General features: G+C 41.9%; 1 protein-coding gene across 23 annotated transcripts in view; it reads left to right on the top strand.

Annotated features, from left to right (window-relative positions):
• Positions 1-9,106: 9,106 nt before the first annotated feature.
• Positions 9,107-24,649, top strand: part of RMDN2 (regulator of microtubule dynamics 2) — a 102,698-nt gene continuing 87,155 nt past the window's right edge. For 5 of the 23 annotated variants that reach the window (XM_089327716.1, XM_017340815.4, XM_089327714.1 and 2 more), the window contains exons 1-2: positions 11,710-11,959; positions 19,116-19,583. In XM_089327716.1, coding sequence (XP_089183842.1) covers positions 11,868-11,959; positions 19,116-19,583 — 560 coding nt within the window. In that variant the 5' untranslated portion in view covers positions 11,710-11,867. Of the gene's footprint in view, positions 9,243-9,572; positions 9,728-11,709; positions 11,960-12,179; positions 12,420-12,537; positions 12,947-19,115; positions 19,584-24,649 lie in introns of those variants that run through there. The other 18 variants (XM_089327717.1, XM_089327718.1, XM_089327723.1 and 15 more) reach the window with 14 other exon arrangements.

The raw sequence follows: 24,649 nt of genomic DNA, 5'->3' as shown, positions 1-24,649 counted from the left end.
TATCATGGATATTTAAATGTGCGGACAGGGTGAGTAGCCTCTGTACTGTTTCTGTGAATCCACCTTTACCCAGATTTTCATTCTCTGCACTTTGATTCTTTTTCCACAGTTATTTTTTTAATAAAAGATTCATTTATTTATTTGAAACTCAGAGTTACACAGAGAGAGAAGGAGAGGCAGAGAGACAGAGAGGTCTTCCATCCACTGGTTCACTCCCCAGATGACCACAATGGCTGGAGCTGCACCAATCTGAAGCCAGAAGCCAGGAGCTTCTTCCAGTTCTCTTTGGTGGGTGCAGGGGCCCAAGAACCTGGGCCATCTTCTCCTGTTTTCCCGGGCTATAGCAGAGAGCTGGATTGGAAGAGGAGCAGCTAGGACTCGAACCAACGCTCATATGGGATGCCAGCACTTCAGGCCAGGGTGTTAACCCGCTGCACCACAGTGCCATCCCCTACCACAGTTCTTAATAATTATTCCTCATATGGCCGGCACCGCAGCTCACTAGGCTAATCCTGCGCCTTGCGGCGCCGGCACACCGGGTTCTAGTCCTGGTCGGGGCGCCGGATTCTGTCCCGGCTGCCCCTCTTCCAGGCCAGCTCTCTGCTGTGGCCAGGGAGTGCAGTGGAGGATGGCCCAGGTGCTTGGGCCCTGCACCCCATGGGAGACCAGGATAAGTACCTGGCTCCTGCCATCGGATCGGCGCGGTGCGCGGGCCACAGCACACCAGCCGCAGCAGCCATTGGAGGGTGAACCAACAGCAAAAGGAAGAACTTTCTCTCTGTCTCTCTCTCTCACTGTCCACTCTGTCTGTCAAAAATAAATAAATAAATAATTATTCCTCATGTGATTTACTTCAATCATCTAATTGCTGAGCTCAGAAAGTCAGTTGAATAAATGCCCAAAACCATTTTTCTGTTGTTCAGGTTAAACAAAAATGCAGAGTCATGTTTCTTTGAAATCTTGTGAATGGCTTCTTGGTGATTCCTAGGATGAGTGGAGAGCTCCCTTATCTTCACTCGTTATGGTTTAAGTTCAAAGGCTGCCAAGTTGTATCAGTATTCTGTTGCCTCAAGAGGCTCTCACTTTCTGTGAGAATCGTTGCTAGAGATTGAGGCAATCCTCGGGAATGGAAATTTCCAATCGCTCAAGGATTTTGAGCCTGACAACTTACATTTTCTCTTATTTCCTAGTTTTCACTTCAAAGGGCCAATGCTTGTTTGACCCGGGTACAAGTGCAACAGGCTTTCCCCTAAGGGGCACCACTATTAAAGGTCACAAGCACACACTGCCTGCTGCACCAGGCCCCTCACTTTGTTTGCAGAACCCTTGAAATACTCCTCCAAATGTCATCTGAAGGTATTTGAAAACCTGAATGATTGCCCTCTAGGTCCTCTCTAACTCCAAGTCTGTGACTTGATAAACACAGCATAGGGCCCGATAGCAAACAGGACAAACTGGGTGTACCAGAAAATCACTGGCCAGAAAGAATGGGAAGGTACCGTGATATCATCGCCAGTGGAAGACAACTGAAGTACCTGAGCTGTCTTTCAGGTGACTTGATGACTTTTCATAAAAGAGTACAGTAGGACTACAGTGAATATTTTACTAGGTATTTATTAATCAAGGGAGCATTTTTCTTCTATCATTTGTAAGTCTTCTTACCCTACTAACTTAAAATAAATAATGGACAAGAGGGAAACTTACAGTGAACTTCATATTCTGTGCATTAGAAATGAATCAGCAGTATTTTACCCCTCTCTACACTCACTGCCTTGCCTAAGCTTGCTATCTCAAGCACCAGAAAGATACACTAGCAACCAGGCTAGAGCAGGAGAGACCAGAAAGAGTGCCTCATCCTAAATGAAGAGCTCTGAGCTTCTACAGGTGTGCTTTGAAAAGCTTGTAGGGGACTGGCACTGTGGCTTAGGTTAAGTCTCTGCCTGTGGCACTAGCATCCCATATGGGCGCCGGTTTGTGTCCTGACTGCTCCTCTTCCAATCCAACTCCCTGCTATGGCCTGATAAAGCAGTAGAAGATGGCCCAAGTCTTTGGGCCCCTGAACCTGCGTGGGAGACCCGGAGAAAGCTCCTGGCCTCCTGGCTTTGGATCGGCCCAGCTCCAGACTTTGAAGCTATTTGGGGGAGTGAACTCCCCCTCTGTTTCTCCCTCTCTCTCTGTCACTCCCTTTCTCTGTCTGTAACTCTGCCTTTCAAATAAATAAATAAATAAATATTCTTTTAAAATTTTGTAAAAATGATTGAATTAAAACAGAAGTTTAGGGGTGGTTATTGTGGGCTGTGAGTGGGTTAAGCCACCATCTGGAATATGTGCATCCTATATTGAAGTGTCTAGTTCAAGTCTAGGCTACTTCAAGCCTCCAATCTAGCTTCCAAATAACAGGCCTGGGATGGCGCCTGGCTCTCTAAGCTAATCCTCAGCCTGTGGCACCGGCACACTGGGTTCTAGTCCCAGTTGGGGCCCAGATTCTGTCCCGGTTGCTCCTCTTCCAGTCCAGCTCTCTGCTGTGGCCAGGGAGTGCAGTGGAGGATGGCCCAAGTGCTTGGGCCCTGCACCCCATGGGAGACCAGGAGGAAGCACCTGGCTCCTGGCTTCGATTGGCACAGCACGCTGGCCATAGAGGCCATTTAGGGGGTGAACCAGCGGAAGGAAGACCTTTCTCTCTGTTTCTCTCTCTCACTGTCTAATTCTGCCTGACAAAAAAAAAATAACAGGTCTGGGAGGCAACAAATGATGGCCAAGTACTTGTGTTCCCTCCACTCACGTGGAGATACAGGTGGAATTCCTGGACCCTGGCTTTGGTCTCACCTAGCTCCGGCTATTATGGGCATTTTGGGAGTGAACCATTAGATGGAAGACCTCTCTCTCCCTCTCTCTCTCTCTCTCTGCCTTTCAAATAAATAAATATTTTTTTAAAAAGAACTACTCAGTTTATTTCAGTACAGATTTCAAAATCCATGAATACTTTTTTCATCGTATGTATTTCCACAAACATTTTGAAGACCTCTCATATTCACTGTTGCCTGGACAAGTCACAAGTCAAAACCTGAGCTGTCTTTCCACATCTGCTTAATGGGAATGCACCTGCCTGCTCTTCCTCCCTCCAAGCTTGGGTTGAGAAACAGGAACACTCAAAAGTGTTTTGAGCTTTCTGAGTGCACCGTTGTTACAACACCTAAAGTGTACAGAAATGCTCTCATACCTTCGGCGTGGAATCTTTGTGTCTACTGGATACATGCATCCTGAGAATTAACTTCTGAGAGGAAAGGAATTTGGCAAGCACAGAACAATTGTGACACAAATGACTAATTCAGATGCTAACCAGGAGCCTGCTGGGCAAGTACTGCAGAGCACAGTTCAGGCTGTCAAGTCTCAGCAGGACACAGGAGCTCTTGGAGATGTCCCAGAGGGCCCAGACCTGAGAATGCACCCATGGAAGGAGCAGGAGAAAAGTGGAGACAGTTTCTTCTCATGCTGAAAGGAATTTCTTGGCTCACTTCTCTACCTGTCTATCTTGGTCCATTTTCTGATGCCATATCTCAACGCCAGAGACTAGGCAATTTATAAAGAAAAAAGCCTTATTCTACTCATGAGGCTGGAAGGTCCAAGGTCAAAAGCCACATTTGGTGAGGGCTTTCTTGCTGGTGGGGAGTCTCTGCAGAGACTGATCAGGTGCAGGGTATCACATGGCCAAGGCATTCAGAGATTTTTACGACAGGTAACTGGAAATGTTGGGTTCCTGAACCAGGACCCCGACACGTCGAGATGCGTACCCCAAAGACTCAGATTCCAAACCAGTAGATGCAACACGCAAGAGGATTTATTCAACGTCTGCGCAGACGGGCCTCTCGACAGCACAAAGCCATCCAAAGAAGCCCCGAACAGTTGTTAACGAGCATTTTTAAAGGGAAAAACCACACAATTTACTTAATACACACAATTTATACGCTAATTGGAGGGTTTAAATGATACACACACGATTTACACACTGATTAGAGGATTTAAATGAGGGGGTTAGTGGCGGGAAAATTTTTCTGGCTATCGCAGGAGTCACTTTAAGACTTTAGGGTGGGATATCTGCTGCTTGCCAGAAGGTGCTCTGCAACTAGGAGTTATCCCAAAGCCTCGAGGCGGGGTTCCTGCTGCGAACCACATCTCAAGTGACAGCTGGTGCCTAGGGCTCTTTCTAGGAACTAGCACACTAAGTGGGGCAAAGGTTACTTCTAAGAATTAACTCACTAAGTAGGGCAAAGGTTACTTCATCTGGGACGGAGGGGAGTGACTCTTCAATAACACATGGACCCATTAACGTGTGAGTAGATTAATCCATACATGAGGACAGAGCCCTCAAAACCTTATCACCTCTTGAAGTTCTTACCTGGTTCTACCTCCTAATCCTCCAACAGGGATTCAATTTCAACATGAGTTTTGGTGGGGCCACCTCAAACCATGGAACTCTCTTTGGCAAGAAATAAAATTTCAGAAAGAATCCCTAATAAATTTCCAAACCCAGAATGTCTGCATCTTACTTTATTTATTTATTTATTTTTAATTTGTTTGAAAGGCAGAGAGAGAGAGAGAGAGATCTCATCTTCTGGTTCACTCTCCAAATACCAGCAACAGCTAGAGGTGGGCTAGGCTGAAGCCAGAAGGCAGTAACTCCATGTGGATCTCCCGTGCAGGTGGCAGGAACCCACCTCGTTGAACCATTGTTGACTGCCTGGGTGCACATTAGCAGGAAGATGGAACCAGGAACAGAGAGAGGACACAAATCTAGGCACCCTGAAATGCAGTTTGGGTACCCCAAGCAGTGTACTTGTATGCCAAGTGCTTGGCCCCCAAACCAAAATTTCATGTGTTCTTTTCAGTATTGTGTTTGAAGCCCTTTTTCATAAAAGATGGAAAATTAGTGAACAAACGAACAGATTCAACAGTGGCTCCTGCCTGATCTCCCTTTCACTTCAGAGACTCGTAAGTAGATACCCACCTATGCTGCTACATGCAATGTTTCTTAAAGGGTGATCCATGCAATATCTCCCTGGGATAATCTTTAGAACTGAAAACCCCTCTGCCTCATCTCCAAACTAAGAATCTGAAATTTGGGGGTGGAAGTTTTTCTAGCAGATAAGATGCCCGCATACCATATTGGAGTGCCTGGGTTCCCCATCTCACTCCATCTCCTGACCCCAGCTTCCTGGTAATGCATACCGTAAGAAGCCATGCATGATGGGTTCAGTGACTGGGTTCCTGCCACCCACATGGTTGACCTGGCTTGAGTCCCTAGCTCCAGGTTAGTAGTCCTTGAAGGCATTTAGGGAGTAAATCAGTGGATGGAAGTGCTCTCTCTGTGTCTCTGCCTCTCAAATTGATAAGTAAATAAAATTTTTGAATAAAGAACTTGAAGTTTTGGTAGGCAGGGGATCTTCATAATCTGCAGGCGATCTGGTTAGTGTATTGCACTTAAATACCCATCTTTCAGTTTGCCATCTTCATTACAAATACCACCGAAAAGATTTAGTGTGCCTTGCAAAGCAGAGCCAGTAACAGTAAAACATTTTGAAGTAGTGTATACATATATTTCGAAAGAATTCCAAACACTAGATAGTAAATTCTGATGAGAATAGTTAGTTTGATAAACAGGGCTGGCTTTAGGAGACATTTAGTTTTCCAAGGTGAAGTCAAAAGTTTCCGTTTATTTTTAGAAACTCTATTTCTCCCTTTTTTGTTTCCCTAGCGTTCTATATTGCATTACCAAGGAGATTTTCTCCTCTGTAAGCTGTCTTAATTGGCACGAGCCACTTAAAAATAGCAATCTTATAGACTGGTCATATATGCAAAACTGCCCCAAACTTCTGGTTGAAAAGTGAAGAATTCAGAGATGTAGATATTTTAACTCAGACATTTATCTACTCATTTATTCAAGATATATATTACTAGAAGTCAATTCTGATAATAGGACAAGGAATAAGACATGGCCCAGGGTTTTAAGAAAAATGATCAGGACTTACAGGATATTCATTCAATGACAGGGCATTTCTTAACAAACCTACATACACATTATTCAGTTCTTTAGAAAGTACCTCTTTCTGCGCTACTTATTGTTATTTAAGGACTCATCCTCTGTAAAGTTACAGGTTAACTTGTAGATCTTACAATAACTAGTGGGTACAGGCCAAGGATGCTACTAAATATTCAACAATGTAGAATTCCCCCTGGAGCAAATAATTCTGCTTCCCCAAAAAATCAATAGTACAGAGGTTGAGAAACTGTATTCCAATAGATCAAAAGCCACTGATTTGGAAAATCAGGAGACCTTTGCCCTCCTCGGTAAGAGCAATGTTAGTGGTTTCTGGAATGCTCTACGTATATGGGAAGTCAGGAAGTGAAGTTGCTCAGAGGAAACTTTGGGCTTTGGTAGTGAAGGAGGCTGGAGGGGAAGCAGAGATAGTTGGAGCTTTTTTGGGAAGCGTAAATTGAAAGTATAAAAGTGTTTTAAAGTATTTGAATCAGCTGAACATTTCATTTTCTTCCTTTTGCTGTTGGTTCACCCTCCAATGGCCGCCGCAGCCGGCGTGCTGCTGCCAGCACACCGCGCTGATCCGAAGCCAGGAGACAGGTGCTTCTCCTGGTCTCCCATGGGGTGCAGGGCCCAAGCACCTGGGCCATCCTCCACTGCACTCCCTGGCCACAGCAGAGAGCTGGCCTGGAAGAGGGGCAGCCGGGACAGAATCCGGCGCCCCGACCAGGACTAGAACCCGGTGTGCCGGCGCCGCAAGGCGGAGGATTAGCCTAGTGAGCCACGGTGCTGGCCGAACATTTCATTGTAATTGAGACATTTGATACCTTTGAAGCCGTAACCCAAGCCAACATAGCAATGTACTATTTTAATGAAATATCTTGACAGTTTCCACATTTTAAAAAGGGGAGCCGGCGCCGCAGCTCACTAGGTTAATCCTCTGCCTGCAGTGCCGGCATCCCAGGTTCTAGTCCCAGTTGGGGCGCCGGTTCTGTCCCCGTCGCTCCTATTCCAGTCCAGCTCTCTGCTGTGACCCGGGAAAGCAGTGGAGGATGGCCCAGGTCCTTTGGCCCTGCACCCCATGGGAGACCAGGAGGAAGCACCTGGCTCCTGGCTTCGGATCAGTGCAGCGCACCAGCTGCAACATACTGGCTGTAGCAGCCACTTGGGGGTGAACCAACGGCAAAAAGGAAGACCTTTCTCTCTGTCTCTCTCTCTCTCACTGTCTGACTCTACCTGTCAAAAAATAAATAAAATAATAAAATAAAAAAGGGGAGAAAATAATCTTGCCTATTTCAGTTATATCTCAGAATTGAGATATTTAGCAAATGAAGATAATGAAAATACATTCTGATATAAAGCTGGGTTCTCATAATTAAATGTTTTATGAAAATCTTTTAAGCTATGATATTGTCACTATGTAAAGTTTGATTGTATTTCTGTATTAGTATCCAAGTTGGTTTATTAACAGTCCTTTATTTGTTACATACAGGCACCTGTTGAGTTATGCTTCCTGTACTTTGAGTGCCTGACTTGTCACCTACATCTAGAAGAAAGGCTTCTTTCATCACCCCCTTCTTGAGAAATGGACAGTTTGACACAAAGACAGGGAGTAAATGTAAAATAATACACTTAGAAATGTCTTGTTTTGGGACCTGCATTGTGGCATAGTGGGTCATGCCACCATTTGTGATGCTGGTTCCTGTCCTGGGTGCTCCATTTCTGATCCACCTCTCTGCTCGGTGGCCTGGGAAAGCAGTGGAAGATGGCCTAAGTGTTTGGGCCCCTGCCACCTACATGGAAGACCCAGATGAAGTTTCTGGTTCCTGGCTGCGGCCTGGTCCAGCCCTCTGTTGCAGCCCTCTGGGGAATGAACCGGTGGATAGAAGATCTCTCTGTAACTCTGACTTTCAAATGGATAAATAAATCTTAAAAAAAAAAAAAATAACTGTCTTGCTTTGTTTTAAGGGTCATTGTGCCTCATATGAGAAAGTCAAGAAGCCCTGCGGCTAAATAACTAGTTCATTTCTTGTTAGATCCTGGGAGAGCCTACGATTGGGGTAGGAAGAATTATTTTTGCACTACTGGCAGGCAGACACCATAGCTGGAGAGTGGGGTTTCTCTTTTCACTGGGCATAGGCTAGTTATCAGCTCCTGCAGCTGGCATAGACATAGACAAGTCCCCCTTTTTTTTTCCTGGTAAGGGGAACCAGCCAAGGCCATAGCAACTGATAGATGGTTTTGTGATGTCAGCAGGTCTGAGTGAGAACTCAGATGGAAAACCATAATATATATTTCATATAGATCATAAAAGATTTTATGAGTTTATTTAGGAAACTAACCACCATTTATTGCATAACTTTCATGATAGGATACATTCCCTGTTCTAAACAAATTACAGTGATTTTAAATCATAATAATACAGCTTGATTACTTGTATTATGAGAAAGCTCTCTTCCAAAATCCGTATAGTAGTGGATTTCAGTTTTCGAGACTCACTTTTATGAATGAGAGTCCAGATATGTGTCTTAAACATAAAAATAGGAATTCAATTTTTATAAGATTCAAAAAAATTTTTAACAATGGTTGGTTAATGTGTCTATTATTATATATGAGAGTGGATTCTCCCTACAGATTTATTTAAATACCAAGAGACTCTATCCACTGAACAATTTCTTGAACAAGAGCCACTCCTAGTAGGAAAATCACTTTTATTTGTATAGTCAGAAGTAGGTCTGGAAAACCTCTGATCCGTTTACCCCAGCAGAATATTGCACAAAATGGACTTCCCGCCCAGGTCCAAAATAAAATTTTTTGTTCTACTCATACGTAATTAAAGCCATCCAGTTATTTTAACTAATTTTTGCATAGTTATACTGCAACATTTTGTCTGGCAAGCATGTAGCTTTATTTTTAATCTGTCTCAAGTAACTGATCCAGCCTTGACTTGTACAGTTGACACATACATTGTCAAGGATGTCCCTGAACATTTTCTTTCATGATTAAGAAGGAATGCAGAAGGGAGGGGCAAAATTATTCTTCACTCTGAATCTGTTGAGCTCCATTTTAGAATGTGCCCAGGACTGTGTTTTGAACAGGCTGTTGAAGATCAGCATTAAGGACTGACTTGGAAAATGTGTGATTTCTGAAGACATCTCATTATTGTCTCAAGGTGCCACAGAAGAACCACTGATAACCTTCAAATAAGGTTAGTATCAACCAAAGTAATGAATTAATTTTTTCACTGAGCAAAATTTAATTTTTTAACAAAATGGAAGTTTCTGGTAAGAATTTTTTTATTAATGAGGTAGTTACACTTTAAAAATTGATTCAACATTGAATTGGTAAACAATATTACAGAAATATTGTGGCTACTTTTTCTTTCATGCACATCCTTCTAAAATACCATTTTTGAGTCATTCAATACAGGAATATTAGAGCGACCATTTTATTGATGACATTCATCATTTATCGCACTAATCACTTAGTCTTATGGAAATGTTCAATAAACTAATCCTCAACACTTTTTCTTTTTAAGATTTACTTATGTATTTGAAAGGCAAAGTTATAGAGAGGCAGAGGCAGAGAGAGAGAGAAGTCTTCCATCTGCTGGTTCACTCCCCAGATGGCCACAACGGCCGGAGCTGCTCTGATCCGAAGCCAGGAGCCAGGAGCTTCTTCTGGCTCTCTTAGGTGGGTGCAGGGGCCCAGAGACCTGGTCAATCTTCTACTGCTTTCCCAGGCCACAGTAGAGAGCTGGATCAAAAGTGGAGCAGTCAGGACTTCAACTGGTGCCCATATGGGATGCCTGCACTGCAGTTGGTAGCCTCACCTGCTATGCCAGAGCCAGCCCCTCAACCCTTTTTCAAAGAAAGCATTTTTTCCCTTGGAAGGTTCAATTTAGTCATAGTAACCTTTTCAGAATTATTTGTAATTTCTTGTGTTTTAGAGATTCCATCATTTTTCCTAAAAATGTTACATTAGACACAGTAGTTTATTTTCCTCTTTGCTCTAAACTCTACTCCCAGCCTAAACTGAACAAGGTAGACACACAGCAATTTTATGTGCTGTGGCTCAGGGACAGTAGCAGATCCCTGCAGGGAACTGTGCCTGGGTAAGTGCTCAGATCTGGGGATCCCGCCCGCCCGTCTTCTAACAGAAGCAGGGAAGGCTGAATGGTGACTCCAGGAGTGGGGCACGCACTCCAGGAGTGGGGCATTGATCACAGGAGGACAGCTATGGCACGGATATGAAAGATGCCATGAGGATCCCTTCACGCACTCTCAGAGCCAGCAGGGGCTGGCTGTCCAGCTGGCCTCCCCAGGAGTGGGCAGGAGGAAAGGCTTTCAGAGCTTCGTCACCTCTACCACTGTGTGGCCTGGATCAAGTTTGCTCACTCCTGGATTCATTTTGGACAGGTGGCAAAGAGCAGCGTACCAGGCACAAAGAACAGTATGAAAGGCGAAGAGCGTGTGGAGAGATGATCAGACAGTTTGGCCATAGCTGAAGTACAGGATGCTGCCTGGTGGAGGTGGTCGGGAAAAGCTGGCAGAGGGGGAAGGGTCTCTAACCACTCAAGTGCAATGCTGCACTTGTAATCTGTTTTGCCTTTAGATGTTCCTTTTAGATGGAACACACCTCGCAGAGGTGGGGGACATCATCCTCTTCCCTCCTCCCCTCTACTTCCTTTCCCTTCCCTTCCCTACAACAGGGGCTGGCAAAGATAGTGCCTCTCTTTGCAATTTCAACTTTGTCAAAATCAAAGACTGTCACCATCTCAGAGTTTCTACCCCTCAGCTAACTTTTACTGCTCAAGGAATAAATCCAAGGCACTGAGGACAGGTGGATGCAGGTGCCGGAAGGGTCCAGCTATTTTGCCCTTTCTCAACCAGAAGAAAACCAGCTGTTTCCCTCGCAGAGCGGAGTTGGGAGGCCTAGTTCGCAGCCCACATGCCACATTTTTAGAGAAAGCCTCCTCTGTGCTGTGTGTTGGGGATGCACAGTGAATTATTCAGCGGGCTTCTGCAAAGCTTAGTCTTCTTTTAAATGTTAAAAAGCCCCTTTTAAGTATTGCTGAAGAAACACTGACATTTCTTTTTGTATCCAAATCTTGTTAGAAGAGAAGCCTATTATCACCCATATGACAGATATACATTCTGTCCTGGCTAAATAAAGCAATTATTAGTATTATGCTGTCATAACTTTGTAAACCATAATGAAACAGGAGGCAAAGTGATTCTGTAGAAGGGCCTATGTTACTAGTTTCAAATCTGAGAGATTAAGTATTCCTCGGTTCTCTTCCCAAACATAAATTAGTTTCAATAAAATGACCTAAGTTTAAACTGGCCAGGCTCATTCTTCAACTTTGCTTGCTTAAAGCTTAAAAAAAAAAAAAAAAAAAAAAACTTAAAAAGACCCTCTAGAACCCCCAGAGCCCCACCAGCAAATAGCAGTAGATGCATTGTAAAATAGGCATTCTGATTTTTCTGGAGCAGTCTGTGTTTAATAAACAAGAGTGTACTCATTTCAAGTTCCATTCAGTAGACTGCTGGGAAATTTAGCAACTAAGTTCTATACAAGCCTAAGCTTACAGCAGTAATGCGGCCTTGTGAGCAGTGTTAAGACTCCAGCCGCCAGGATTATTTTCATTACACAAACCACAAGGAGTGAAGCGAGGTCACTCCTTGGATGTGAGGCATCTGAAGAAACGGTGACTTGTATCTAGAGGCAACTGGGAATGGTGGAAAAGGCTGGGAATTTTGCTTGCTAGAAGAGGACCCAAGTTAAAGTGGAAATCGGAATATGAGCCTACAGACACTAGTTGTCAGCCCCGATGACGTGTGCGTTTGACTTTGTCGTGCGGAGCAAGGTTCAAGGTGGTGCCTACAAAGGGGCACGAAAGAAGGATTATCCAGGAGACAAGGGGTGGGTTAGGGAACGGGGACGAACCGGGGTGGCAATGGCTCTGAGGAGTGGCAGTGGTGGGAGAGGAATCGCTCTGCGGCTGGCGCGGCAGCCCTGAGCCGGCCACGGCGGTCAGCGGGGACGGGGGAGAGGCCGGCCTTGAGGCGGCAGCATCCGGGCCACGATGCCCGGTGCTGGCCAGGTGCCCTGCGGCGCGCCGTCGTTGTCTTTTGTAAATGTTAGGCCGGGAGCCCGTCCCGAGTTGAGAACTCCCCGCGGGAGGAGGCGGGAGCCGCGGGCCGAGCAGCGCGGGCTCCACCCCCGGCGGCGCCTCCGCCATCTGGGTCAGGACGCGGCGGCCGCGGTGCTGGACTTCGGGACCCGCGGGCTCCAGGACTCCAGTCCGCCCGCCGCGTCCCGCCCGCTGCAGGTCCGGGTCCCGGGGATCGGGCAGGCAGAGAGGTCAGCGCAGAGAACACAGGTGCGTACGGAGGAGAAGAAGGGGCGACTGGGTGGGCTGAGGCTAGACGCGGCGAGGACCGTGCGGAGGGCGGCGGCGGCGGCGGCGGGGCACTTCCGGCGGCGGCGACTGCACTTCCGGGTCGCGGCATCCCGTGGGGCGTCCCGCCCCTTTGCCCTGCGGTGTTTCCTGGCGCTGGAGAGCAGGCCGGTGGCGGCTGCGCGCGGTGGGCGCCTTGGAAGGTGGTGTCCCGGAGGCCAGGGGTGCTTTCCCGCAGGCCGCCGACCCGGTGTGCGTTCGGAGCGGGCCGTGGGCTGCGTCGGCCCGGCCGCTCCCTGCCGGGAACTTCGGCGGAGTCGCGCTCGGCTCTCACCTGAGCTGCTGGGTCTCACCTTTGCAGCCTCGCACAAACGTTCGCTGTGCTCCCCCTCTCCTCCTTCCCCCTCAAACTCGGAATCTTTACCAGTTTGACACAAAAATGGAGGTCAGATTTTCAGTGCTACCGGCATTTGCAAATAAGCCAGACATCGGGGAGCCCCAAGTTTAAAGTAAGTTAGAAACTAGGAAAAGATGAAAACTTGGTGAAATACAAGAATTCGAATTCTCTTTGGAGTGGCGGGTTTTCTGGGTTGCTGGAGGAAATCTGATCACTTATTCGAGGGCTCAGGACAGTTCTCTTGGGAAACTTAAACCCCAGGCTTGCCTGCAACCCATAATGTTCTCTTAGCCTTCTTGCAAAATGTTTCACACATTCCCAAAGTTTGTAAATGAATTAGGCATTTTACATTTTCCCCCAAAGGCTCTGCTGATGAATGAAGCGAACATGTATACTATTTGCTGAAGCATTATTGATGTTAATTTGATAAAGCATAATTTTCACGTCTAAAAATGAATTTCAGTTAAAACCAAAAGGTGAAGTGGAAAATGTTTCTGAATGTTTTCAGAAACTGTTACTTCATTTTCATGTCCTACTTTTCTGTAGAATCCATGTTGCGATGATTTGTTGCCGTGAAATTGATTCTCATCTCTGCAAATAACTTTTGATGATGTTTTCCAGAATCTTACGTACCAGTATATGTTAACATAATATCCATCGTTTTCATTGTTGTTAGCATGTAAAAGATTGAGATTTATAACAGGAATAATACTTTGCATCTGCTTATTAAAAATATTAGCACTCTAAATATAGTCAATTTTTAATTGCTGTTTTTATACTGTTAAGTATATACTACTAATATCATAAAAGATAAAAGCTATATAAACTATTTCATACAACTATTTAAATTACAGTACAGGCAAGCAAGTGTTCTGATTAATTACTTTTGTATAACACTTTTATTTTAAATTTTAGAGTGTTTTCAAAGTTTTAAAGAAAATGTTATTTATTTATTTGTTTTTTTGAGAGGTAGAGAGACGGAGATACCTTCTATCTACTGGTTCACTCACCAAATGTCCACAACAGCCAGGGCTGGGCCAGGCAGAGCCAGGAACCCAGAACTCAATTCAGGTCTCCCTCACAGGTGTCAGGAACCCAAATACTTCAGCTGTCACCTGCTGTTTCCTAGTGGGCATTATCAGGAAGCTGCAATTGGAAGTGAAAATGGGGCTGAAACCTGGTGTAATATGGGATGCGGCATCCTCAGTGGGGGCATTGCAGGGGCCCAAGGACTTGGGGCATCTTCTGCTGCTTTCCCAGGCACATAAGCAGGGAGTTGGCTCAGAAGTGGATCATCCGTGGCCTTGAACATATGGGTTTGCCAGCACACTGGCCCCCAGTTATAAGATTATTAAGTTGACCTGTCTCAGAGTAATAATTTAGGATTTGTGTAATTCTTAAAGTAAGGTCAAGCAAAATATGACTCTCCAATCTGTTTAAACCTGGTACTGTCTGAGGGATAAGGTCTTCCTTGGTAGATTTTTATTTCTCTTTATTTACTTTTAGATGAAAAACTTTAGTAGGAATGGGTTGAAGGAAGCTATCAGGACAAAAAGGTTCTTTTTAATAGACCTCTACATCAGCATGTGGATGTCCTATATTAATTTTTTTACTGATCAAAAAAAGCTACGATAAGCTGGAAGTGTGATTATTAGATGTAATGCAAGTTTAAGTCATGAGTGTATAATGACTTTCCTTGTGCCTGTTGTCTTTTTGCAAAAAAATTTCAAGACAGTTTAATTTTATATGATTGTTTGGTGGAAATTAATAGCAACCATTACAACTTTAACTAGATCTGAACCTGCTGCTGGTCTGTCTTTGGGTGGGATGGGAGTGAGCAGATGACTGGACGTCGTACTCGCCTAAACCACTTAACTGGAAATGCTTTTTCGCTTAAAAAAATTAATCTCTGGAAAAACACCCCAAGGTCAGGCAAACCAGATTAAGCATCAAGGCTTTCTCTGGAATCTTTGGTTTAGGAGGAAGGGTTTTTGTGTCTAATATTTGCTGTCTAATATTTGCTAAGGTGATTTCTGGAAAGTTATTTTAAAATCAGTCCTTCTCATTAACACTTAGGAAGGATAATTGCTGTCATCCAAGCATATGGAGTAGGAATCTAAAGAAAGACATTCTTTTAAGCAGGCTTCTCAGAAGTAGGTGCTTGGCTGTTTATTCTTTCAGATCTTTTTTTTTTTTTTTTTTTTTTTTTTGACAGGCAGAGTTAGTGAGAGAGAGAGACAGAGAGAAAGGTCTTCCTTCTGTTAGTTCACCCCCAAATGGCCACTACAGCCGGCGCTGCACCGATCTGAAGCCAGGAGCCAGGTGCTTCCTCCTGGTCTCCCACGGGGGTACAGGGATCCAAGCACTTGGGCCATCCTCCACTGCCTTCCCGGGCCACAGCAGAGAGCTGGCCTGGAAGAGGAGCAACCGGGACAGAACTGGCGCCCCGACTGGGACTAGAACCCAGTGTGCTGGTGCCGCAGGCGGAGGATTAGCCTAGTGAGCTGTGGCGCCGGCCTCAGATCCTTTTTCACTGGACATTTGAAGTGGCACATTTTGCTGGCCATTTCATGTGTAAGAAACAGTAACACTTTGCCAGAATATATGCGCTCATCGGATGTAAGCTATAGGAAGGCACATTTCAGGTATACGAAGTCCAACATTGCCATCCTTCTGATATTTTTGCCACTGGTTCTCCCAGTTCTTTATTTTGCTTTGTGTTTCACTTAGAACAGTGAAACAAAGACAGCTTTTATGAACTCCCACCATCATATCTACCCACCTACCTAAATCTCTGCTCACACAATCTGCTTCCTGTTTCATTACTCTGAGTGAACGTTTGTGTTCCCATCAAAGGCCAACATTTGTCCTTAAGTACTAGATCCCATCCCTTTTGCTTTTTGAAGTTTATTGTTGTGAAGTTTTCTAATATTTCTCCTATGTCATCAGTTTTTTGTTTTGATTGTATCTTCTGTTGACAAACAAAACACTCATTTATTCATCTTTGGCACCATTTCCCCATATAGTTAGTGTCATTTCTCTTTCTGTCCAGTCGTTTTCTATTTTCCCATCGTTTCTTATTTCCTCTTTTCCTGCCTCCTTTTGGACTATCTTTGGTATTCCAATTTTGTCTCTGCTATTATTATCTACACCATTTTTTTTATGTTTTAATGGTGAACCTAGGGTTTATAAGTATGTATTTTTAACTTAATATTGTACCACATCACTGTAATCTAAGACTTAAAAATAGTATTTATAATACAGTTTGTGCCTTTGAGCCTTTGGGCTGTTATCCTGTTTTTTAGGTCTACATGTGTTAGAAACCTTGTGATACATTATTGTCTTCTTTGCCTTAATAAACATTTTATAATGAAATTTTGAAGTGTGAAAAATGACTTTTGTATTTACCCCTGTATTTGCTGCTGTTGATGTTCTTCTTTTGTGTAGATCATCATTTTCTTTCTGCTTGAATAACTTGTATTAACGTGTCATAATGTGCATGTCTATTGGTAGTGAATTCTTTGAGCTTTCTTTGTCTAAAAAAGTCTTTATTTTACCTTTAGTTTTGAAAGGTGTTTCACTGGATACAGGAATTTGACAATTTCTTTCAGCACTTTAAAAAATTATTTATTTATTTTAAAGATTTATTTATTTGTTTGAAAGGCAGAGTCACACAGAGAAAGAAGGAAAGAGCAAGATAGAGAGATCTTCCATCCGCTGAGAGAGAGAGAGAGAGAGAGAGAGAGAGAGAGATATCTTCTATCCACTGATTCACTCCCCAAATGGCTACAATGACCAGGGATGGGTGAGGTTGAATCCAGGAACCAGGAGCCAGGAGCCAGGAGCCAGGAGCCAGGAGCCAGGAGCTTCTTCCGGGTCTCCTACATGGGTGCAGAGGCCCAAGGACTTGGGCCATCTTCTGCTGTCTTCCTAGGTATATCAGCAGGGAGCTGGATTGGAAATGAAGCAGCTGCGACACGAACCAATGCCCACATGTGATGCCGGCACTGCAGATTGTGGCTTAACCCGTTGCACCACAGGATCAGCCCCTCTTTTAGTGCTTTTAAAGATAGTACTCCATTGATTTCTTGTAGTTTCTTTGAGATTTTGTCCAATGTGGGAATTTTTTGAGTCACCTTTTCCCTCTACTGACTTTATATATTTTTTAGATTGCTTGATATTGCCCCGTAGTCTCTGCTTATTTTATTTTGGTTTGTTTTCTCTATATGCTTCATTTTGGATGTTGTATGTTGCTGTCTTCAGGTTCAGTGATTTGTTTTTGTTCTACAGTAATTTTTCAGCTGTTAATCCCATTCAGTAAAACTTTTCTCATCCATTTTATTTTTCATCTATAGACGTTCCCTTTGCTCTTATCTAGCCCCTGCTTTTTCCCTTCTCTTCATGTTTATGTTTTTCTTTAATATATTGATATATTAAACAACATGCTTGCAATAATTAGCAAATATTGTTAATTATATAATTTTTATCATTTTCCTGCTTCTTTACATGTCTAGTAATTTTTTTATTGAAAGGTGGATATTTTGATTTTATGTTATTGTGATTGTGTTCTGTTCTTTTAAGGAATTTTGGACTTTCATCTTCATGGTGGTTAACTTACTTGTCAGACAGTTTAATGCTTTGGAGGCTTAAGGTTAGCCCTAACAGCCTTAACTCCAGGGTAGCTTTAGCCGCACTGTGAATGCATTCCTCCTGTGTGGCTTTTGCTGAAAGCTTCATGTATTCCATAAGCCTTTGCTGCTGTGGCAGGTGGAACTTGAATGCTTCCCAGTGCTGTGCAGTCTTTAGGAATAGTCTAGCTTATAGCTTCCTAAGAGTTTTGCTTTTCCTAGCAGTAGTTCTTGACTATTCTGATGGAGTTTCACCCCAGTGTGTTCAGACCAGTATTCAGTGTGGACTTCCGGACTCCCTTCTCTGCACACCTCGCTTTCTTCAGTTCTGTGTCACACAACTTCTAGGGGTTTCAGTTTCTCTGACCCCTGACCCCTGACCCCTGTCTATTCTAATCACTGAGGCTACCAAGATGTTTGATTCCCACCTCCATCCCCCTGTAGTCCAAAAATTTTCTCCATTTGGAAAGCAAGGGACATCATAGAACTTATTTATATATTTTTACTTTTTCCAGATCATCAGTCGGTTTACCAATAATCTGATCCTTAAGAAAGTGTTAGGAAAAACAAATCCAAAACATTACAAATTTTATTTTCTTTACTGGACAATTTACTACTACTTGTAATATTTCTCCTGTAACACTAGCCAAACTTAATGCAGATGTTTACAAAGTAGGGAAAGCAAATGTGAGGACTTTAATACACATGAGAAATTCTCAATATATTTTGCAGCAATTAAAAAAGCTTGTCATAGTATTAATATATTTGTTGCTGTCTTTAAGTCTCAGAAGGTAAGGGAAATTTATGTTAATATTTGCCTTTAATGGTCTTATGACTTTAAGAACAGGGATAGGCAGTAAACTAGTAAAGATGAGATTTGCTAAAGAAAGATTATGGTGCATTTGATTGAAGTAGCTGAGTTTATATGGGATGAAGTGGGCCGTAGTTTGGCTCTTGAGTGCAAAAAGTAAAAGGTCAGAGAGAGAAGGGAGTCAAACAAATGACTTTTTTATTTAAAGTGAAAATTTGAAAGAAAACCAAAGTCCTCAGATATAAGTAAAAATATAAAGAAAAGAAGAATTCTTGGTCAGAAGATGAAAGGAGAGGAAACCGGCACATGTGGTATCATTTATGCTTCCCATGTTGAATACACAGAAATGGGAGGGCGGGCTTTGTACACTTACTGAAGTTTTCCTAAAGGCCTGGGATTTAAAAATTGTGGTTACTCACTCTAAACTTAAGTATTAATGTGAACTATGTACTAAGAAAGACCTTCTTCTTAGCCTTCTAGACATATTAGATAAAACCCAGAAATGAGCATACTAATTTTAAGAAGTTTGTGAAAGTTCATATCTTGAATTCTTAATCAGTTTCTCAGAAATTTATAATGTGATTTTACTCTTTAAAATACACAGTAAATGGTAAATTTTAAATTGGTCATACAGAATACATATTCTGTATTAAAGTTGATACTTAACACTAGACTTAAATAATATCCTTAAAATGAATATTTCCGTTGGGCCACATACATTAGAGACATAATTACTCATAATATATTTTAGATTTTGACTAACTTGTGTTTTTTTTGGATGATGTAGACTTGATGTTTTTCAATTAAAAATCATTAATTTGCATATATGTTTTTAATTTTAGAAGCAGAAGCCAAGAAATGCCTCATTCTTCAAACAGAGAACTGATATTTGGCATCATGGTAGGAACTGCTGGCATCAGCTTGCTGCTTTTGTGTTACTGCAAGGTCCGTAAATCAAGGACAACAATGAATTTACCTAAATTTCTTTCTCTGGGTAATACATTTGATTCAATAACTTTGCAAGATGAAATGCATAATGGCCAAGGGACGATAGCAGTCTCTCAAAGAAGGCAACTTCAGATACTGGAAAAGTTGAACGAATTACTGACAAATATGGAAGAACTCAAGGAGGAAATCAGATTTCTTAAAGAAACCGTCCCAAAGCTGGAGGAATATATACAAGGTGAACTTGGAGGGAAGGTAGCTGCTCATAAGATAAGTCCTCAGCACAGAACAAGGAAAAGAAGGGTCACCACAGTTCAAAGTTCAGCAACAAGTAACAGTTCAGAGGAAGCAGAAAGTGAAGGCGGGTGAGTTTCCCCAAGATATCTCCCATGTTGAATTGACGAGTTATTGTATTCTTGTTATTACTTAGATATTTTCATTGCATATTTCCAGTCGTATATTCTGCTCTGAAAAGAAGTGATCATTTTGGCTTTAGGTCATGGTTGAAACCATATTCAGTAGTACTGAAGATTAGACTGCACTGACAAAAAGTATACAAGTAACTTACTAGTAGTTTGTAGCATCATGTGACTATTGAGGAACCAGTAATTGTTTTCTCTAACATGCTTGCCTAATTTTTCGTATGGTTAGTGTGTGATCTCTTATAGAAGAATTCTCCAGACCAGTGCTGTCCAGTACTGTGATGGTGAAAATGCTATAAATCTGTGCTATCATGGTGGCCACTGACCACATCTGGCTGTTAAACATTTGAAATGTGGCTGGGGCAAATAGGGAACTGAATTTCATTGTAATTTATTTAGTTGCAATTAAATTTAATAGCCACTTGGGGCTAGTGGGTACTGAATTTTAGTGAAGCTCTAAAAAGATTTGAGAATGTACAAATGATTGGTTTCATTTAGGTATGGATTAACCCATTCAATTGTAACATCAAAACATAAATAATTAGGAGAGAAATAGCAATTTATGAATAAAGAAATTATGCCTGGTTAGGAGTTTTTGAGGATTAAAATAGGTTAAAAAAAAAAAAAAGAAAGAAAAGAAAAGGAGCATTAGTGACTATGATATAACCTGAAATTCTTGAAAGCCGGGCCCCTATGTTCATTGTTGTATTCCTACCACCTAATTTCTGTGCCTAGCACAGAGTAGATTCCAATAAAGAGTTGTCAGATGAATGATCTGCTAAATTACCATGGAGTTAGGGGAAGGGATTTGGAGGGAGGAAACAAAAGATAGGAATGAGAAGGAAATTTCATAGGTAAAGAAATATAAGTAGGTGATCAGGTCTTAAAAATTAATGCAAGAACTGGAATTGTTTAGTGTCTTCATATATGAATTAGCAGGGGCGAGGAACCTTTTTTCTGCCAAGGGCCATTTGAATATTTATAACAAGCACTCAATTTGGATATTATTTTGAGAAAGGAATCAGATAGATTTTTTAAAATACTTCGAAGTGAACTTTGTAAATAAAGTAGTTTTTGAAAACAAGATCTTTGTGAATTTTTTTTGTAAATTTTGGATTGCCTGTCCCTTTATAATCTCCTATGGGGCTGAACTGACTGCATGGTGAGTCACAGTCATAACTCCTTTACCACGTTTAAGGGATGTAGCCTTCATAGACAGCCTCCTTGAGACCAAAATTCAAACGATAAGCAGCAGCTGCATGTTCTCCGTGAAAACTTGTTTTTGTGAGAAGTGTCTGGAGCTTTCCACTGCTTTTAGTAGATGTCAGTCACAGTTTCCTAATGCTGTTAGTTTAAATCAAGAAAGGAAAAAAATCTAATTATATCCTTCAATGTTGACAAAAACCTAAGTGTTAAGACTTGAGATTTGGGTAGATCAGTGGAACACACCTTCTGTAAACTTTATTAGAATCTCTTGCATGTGTGCCTTCTCTTAGTACACAAGATATCATCGTGGATGGATCTACACATATTTTAGAGTCAGCTATTATTTCAACTGTTTGGGTGTAGTGGTGATGGCTAATGCCCAAAGTCTCATAATGTGGCCCCTCAGGGGGTCTGTTGGAATTGTTTGTTTATCCTTTTTAGCCCTGGGGTTAACATTCTTGGGCAACATCTTTGCTTTTTGGTGATAATATGTTCCAACTGTTTTTGTTTTTGTCCCTGCTCCAAGACATGGAGTCATTTACCACCTTGACAGTATTAATTCGTTTCAGTGAGAATAGTATTAGATCCCCAAGTCAGGCCACAATTAATAAATGTATTTTAAAATATTTTAAAGTCACTAATATACATTAATTTTTTCAATTTAAATTTAAATCCTTATTTCTGAAGACTTCTTTTTCTATTTTCTTTTCTTAGAGCTACCCACCCCTCTTTTCTCTGTCTTATTTGAATTATATTGCTCTGTCAAACTATGAGTTTCAAAACTGTTATATAAGTTATAGTGTTATGTGAAACTTTAGGAACCTCCCTCTAAACAGTTAAATTTTGTTGCAGTTGAAAGTAATAATTAATTCATTATTCTTCCACTTCATGGTTTAGTTGCAGGATTGTAGAGTAACCATATGGGCCTTTTCCCTCTCCCCTCACCAAGATATCAAGATATTTTCATTTTCATGTTAGGTTCATATTGTACCCTCAGATGCTATTAATAGATACAGAATGATTATTTGAAAAAAATAACAGAACACCAGCAGAGCACAAGGCATAGTAACTAGTACTTTAGATGATACTACTTAATCAGTAATACAGGATGATGGTAAAAGAGAGACTACGGATGCAGACTTCTGAGGTTTTATTTGAAACTCAATTTTCATGAACCAAAATATAAACTTTGTTTTTTTACATTTATTTACTTCTGTTAAATAAGCTTTGGTGTTGAACTTCAGTTTCTTAAGACATTGATATAAATGCAAATGAAGATACTCATAAAGTGATTCTATAATCTTCAATGCAGCTTAAATTTGCAAGAAAAAAAGTTTTCTGTTTCAGATTTTTTTAAGTGAAACATTGCACATATAATTGAAGTCTTCATTCTACGCCTTTCTCTGAGGTAAACTTTGCCTTGCAGTTGATTTACATTCTTCCTTTGAAAATTTTGTTGTTTCTTTAGGTGTATGTTTACATAAATAGACACAAATAATCTTTTGTTCTTTAAATTTACATAAATGGCATTATATGTTATATAACATTTATATGGTACATAACATTATGCTACATAACATTATATGGTATGTAACAAATGATTTTGGATCAAAACATGCTGATTCAAAATCCTATAAAGCAGTGTATGAGAATTCTTATCTCTCTACACAAATTCCTATATTTTCAGACTTTGCAATTTTCGCCAGTCTGATGGAGATGAAATGGTAATTGTTTTTCAATTTGCATTTCCCTGAACACTAGTAAGATAAAGCACCTTTTCATAGTTTATTTACCATTTAGGTTTTACTCTTCTATGAATTTCTTTTAAAAATTAAAAGGAGAGGTAGCACTAACACTTCCGGTCCCCTCTTTTCATTCATTGTGAGTGTCTACTCTGTGCCAGGCACTATCTGGGCTCTAGAGGTATAGGCAGGAACAAAGCAAAGTATCACAAGTCAAACACAATTTTTTAAAAAATAAAGTAGGATGTCAGAGAAAGACACTGTCAGTCTCAGTTTTAACCAGAGCCCCAAAGCCAAGAACAAAACAATGGCATAAATTATCTTTGCATTCTGCAGCCAAATGCTAGACCCTTCTGGGCAGGACTCACTAATAGTTTGAAGCCACTGCTCCCCTGCAGCCCATGAAAGGAATATGCTGAAGGGCTGAGAGAAGCATTTCTTTAGAGAAAATTGTTCACGTGCTGGCCATCTCACCAGTATGTGGGTGGCGCTGGATGCTGTGGGGATGGATGTCATTGCCCAAGCAGAATGCGCAGTGCGGCAAGAGAGAAGACAGTGGAGTACAGAACCTTCTGGAACTGGATAAGTGGACAGAGATAGATGACTCTATAAAAGAAGACCGGTGACTGGGAAAAGAGCCAGAGGACAAAGGTGTCACAGCAACCAAAGGACAAGGTTTTGAGAACACTGGTGAGGGCCATGGGTTTTGGAATGTTTCTGGCCCAAGTTGGAATGCTGGACCAGACATCTAATGGTTGTATAAATTCATTTCTCCAAACCTGAACTTATTTATCTTTAAATATGCTTAATAATAATTGCCTCATGTTGTTTTAAATCTTAAATAAGATGCTATGCGGAGGTCTTTTCACTCTTAATTATAGTAAATTCTTTAAAAATTGACTTATTTTTGTCAAAAGAAGGAAAATGTATCAAATGTACTATAACAGGATCATCATTTTTTTAAAAAGTCTATAAGCTTTATTGATACTTTGCTTTATAAATATTTTATACTACTTATAAATAAAATGGTTCCTTCTCAATAGTGGCACTAACCAACCCAGTTCCCTAAGAAGAAAATACTATGTATAAGGAAGAAATGTATAAAGACAAATAAGATGTCATTTAACCTACTAAAATTATAATCTAGAAGACTGACTGAATTTTTAAAATAATTTCCATTATTTAAACAATTTATCCTTGGACCATGTTTTGATTTCTAGATAAAAACTTCTTTGCTTTATTTTTTTTTACAAAGTCAGAAAAGACAACAGATAATAAAATTAGAATAGTGTTCACTGGGGCCAGCACTGTGGTGTAGCGGGTAAAGTCACTGCCTGCAGTGCCGGCATCTCATATGGGCACCAGTTCAAGTCCTGGCTACTCCACTTCTGATCCAGCTCTCTGCTATGGCCTGGGAAAGCAGGAGAAGATGGCCCAACTCCTTGGGCCCCTGCACCCATGTGGGAGACCTGGAAGAAGCTCCCCGATCCTGGCTTCAGATTGGCACAGCTCTAGCCGTTGTGGCCATCTGGGGAGTGAACCAGCGGATGGAAGACCGACCTCTCTCTCTGCTTCGCCTTCTCTCTCTTTGTAACTCTGACTTTCAAGTAAATAAATAAATCTTTTAAAAAAAATAGTGTTCATAGTATCTCTTCACTATTTCCCCAGATATATGAGTAATTATATTTTCAGCTGAATTTTAAGTTATTATCAGGTTTCTTTAGTATTGATATATTGCCTGTAGAACACTAAAAAATTGATGAGGAGAGTTGGCGCCATGGCTCACTTGGTTAATCCTCCGCCTGTGGTGCTGGCACCCTGGGTTCTAGTCCCGGTTAGGGCGTCGGGTACTAGTCCTGATTGTTCCTCTTCTAGTCCAACTCTCTGCTGTGGCCCAGGAGGACAGCGAAGTGTGGCCCAAGTGCTTGGGCCCCTGCACCTACCTGGGAGACCAGGAGGAAGCACCGAGCTCCTGGCATCGGATCGGCGCAGCGCTGGCCGTAGCGGCCTTTAGGGGAGTGAACCAACGGAAGGAAGACTTTTCTCTCTGTCTCTGTCTCA

Source organism: Oryctolagus cuniculus, chromosome 2, assembly GCF_051225735.1.
Source record: "Oryctolagus cuniculus isolate XC-2025 breed Fujian yellow rabbit chromosome 2, ASM5122573v1, whole genome shotgun sequence".
Classification (NCBI taxonomy): Eukaryota; Metazoa; Chordata; class Mammalia; order Lagomorpha; family Leporidae; genus Oryctolagus; species Oryctolagus cuniculus.
Note: the sequence above shows the minus strand (reverse complement) of the source record. Positions and strands in the feature narration are given on the sequence as shown.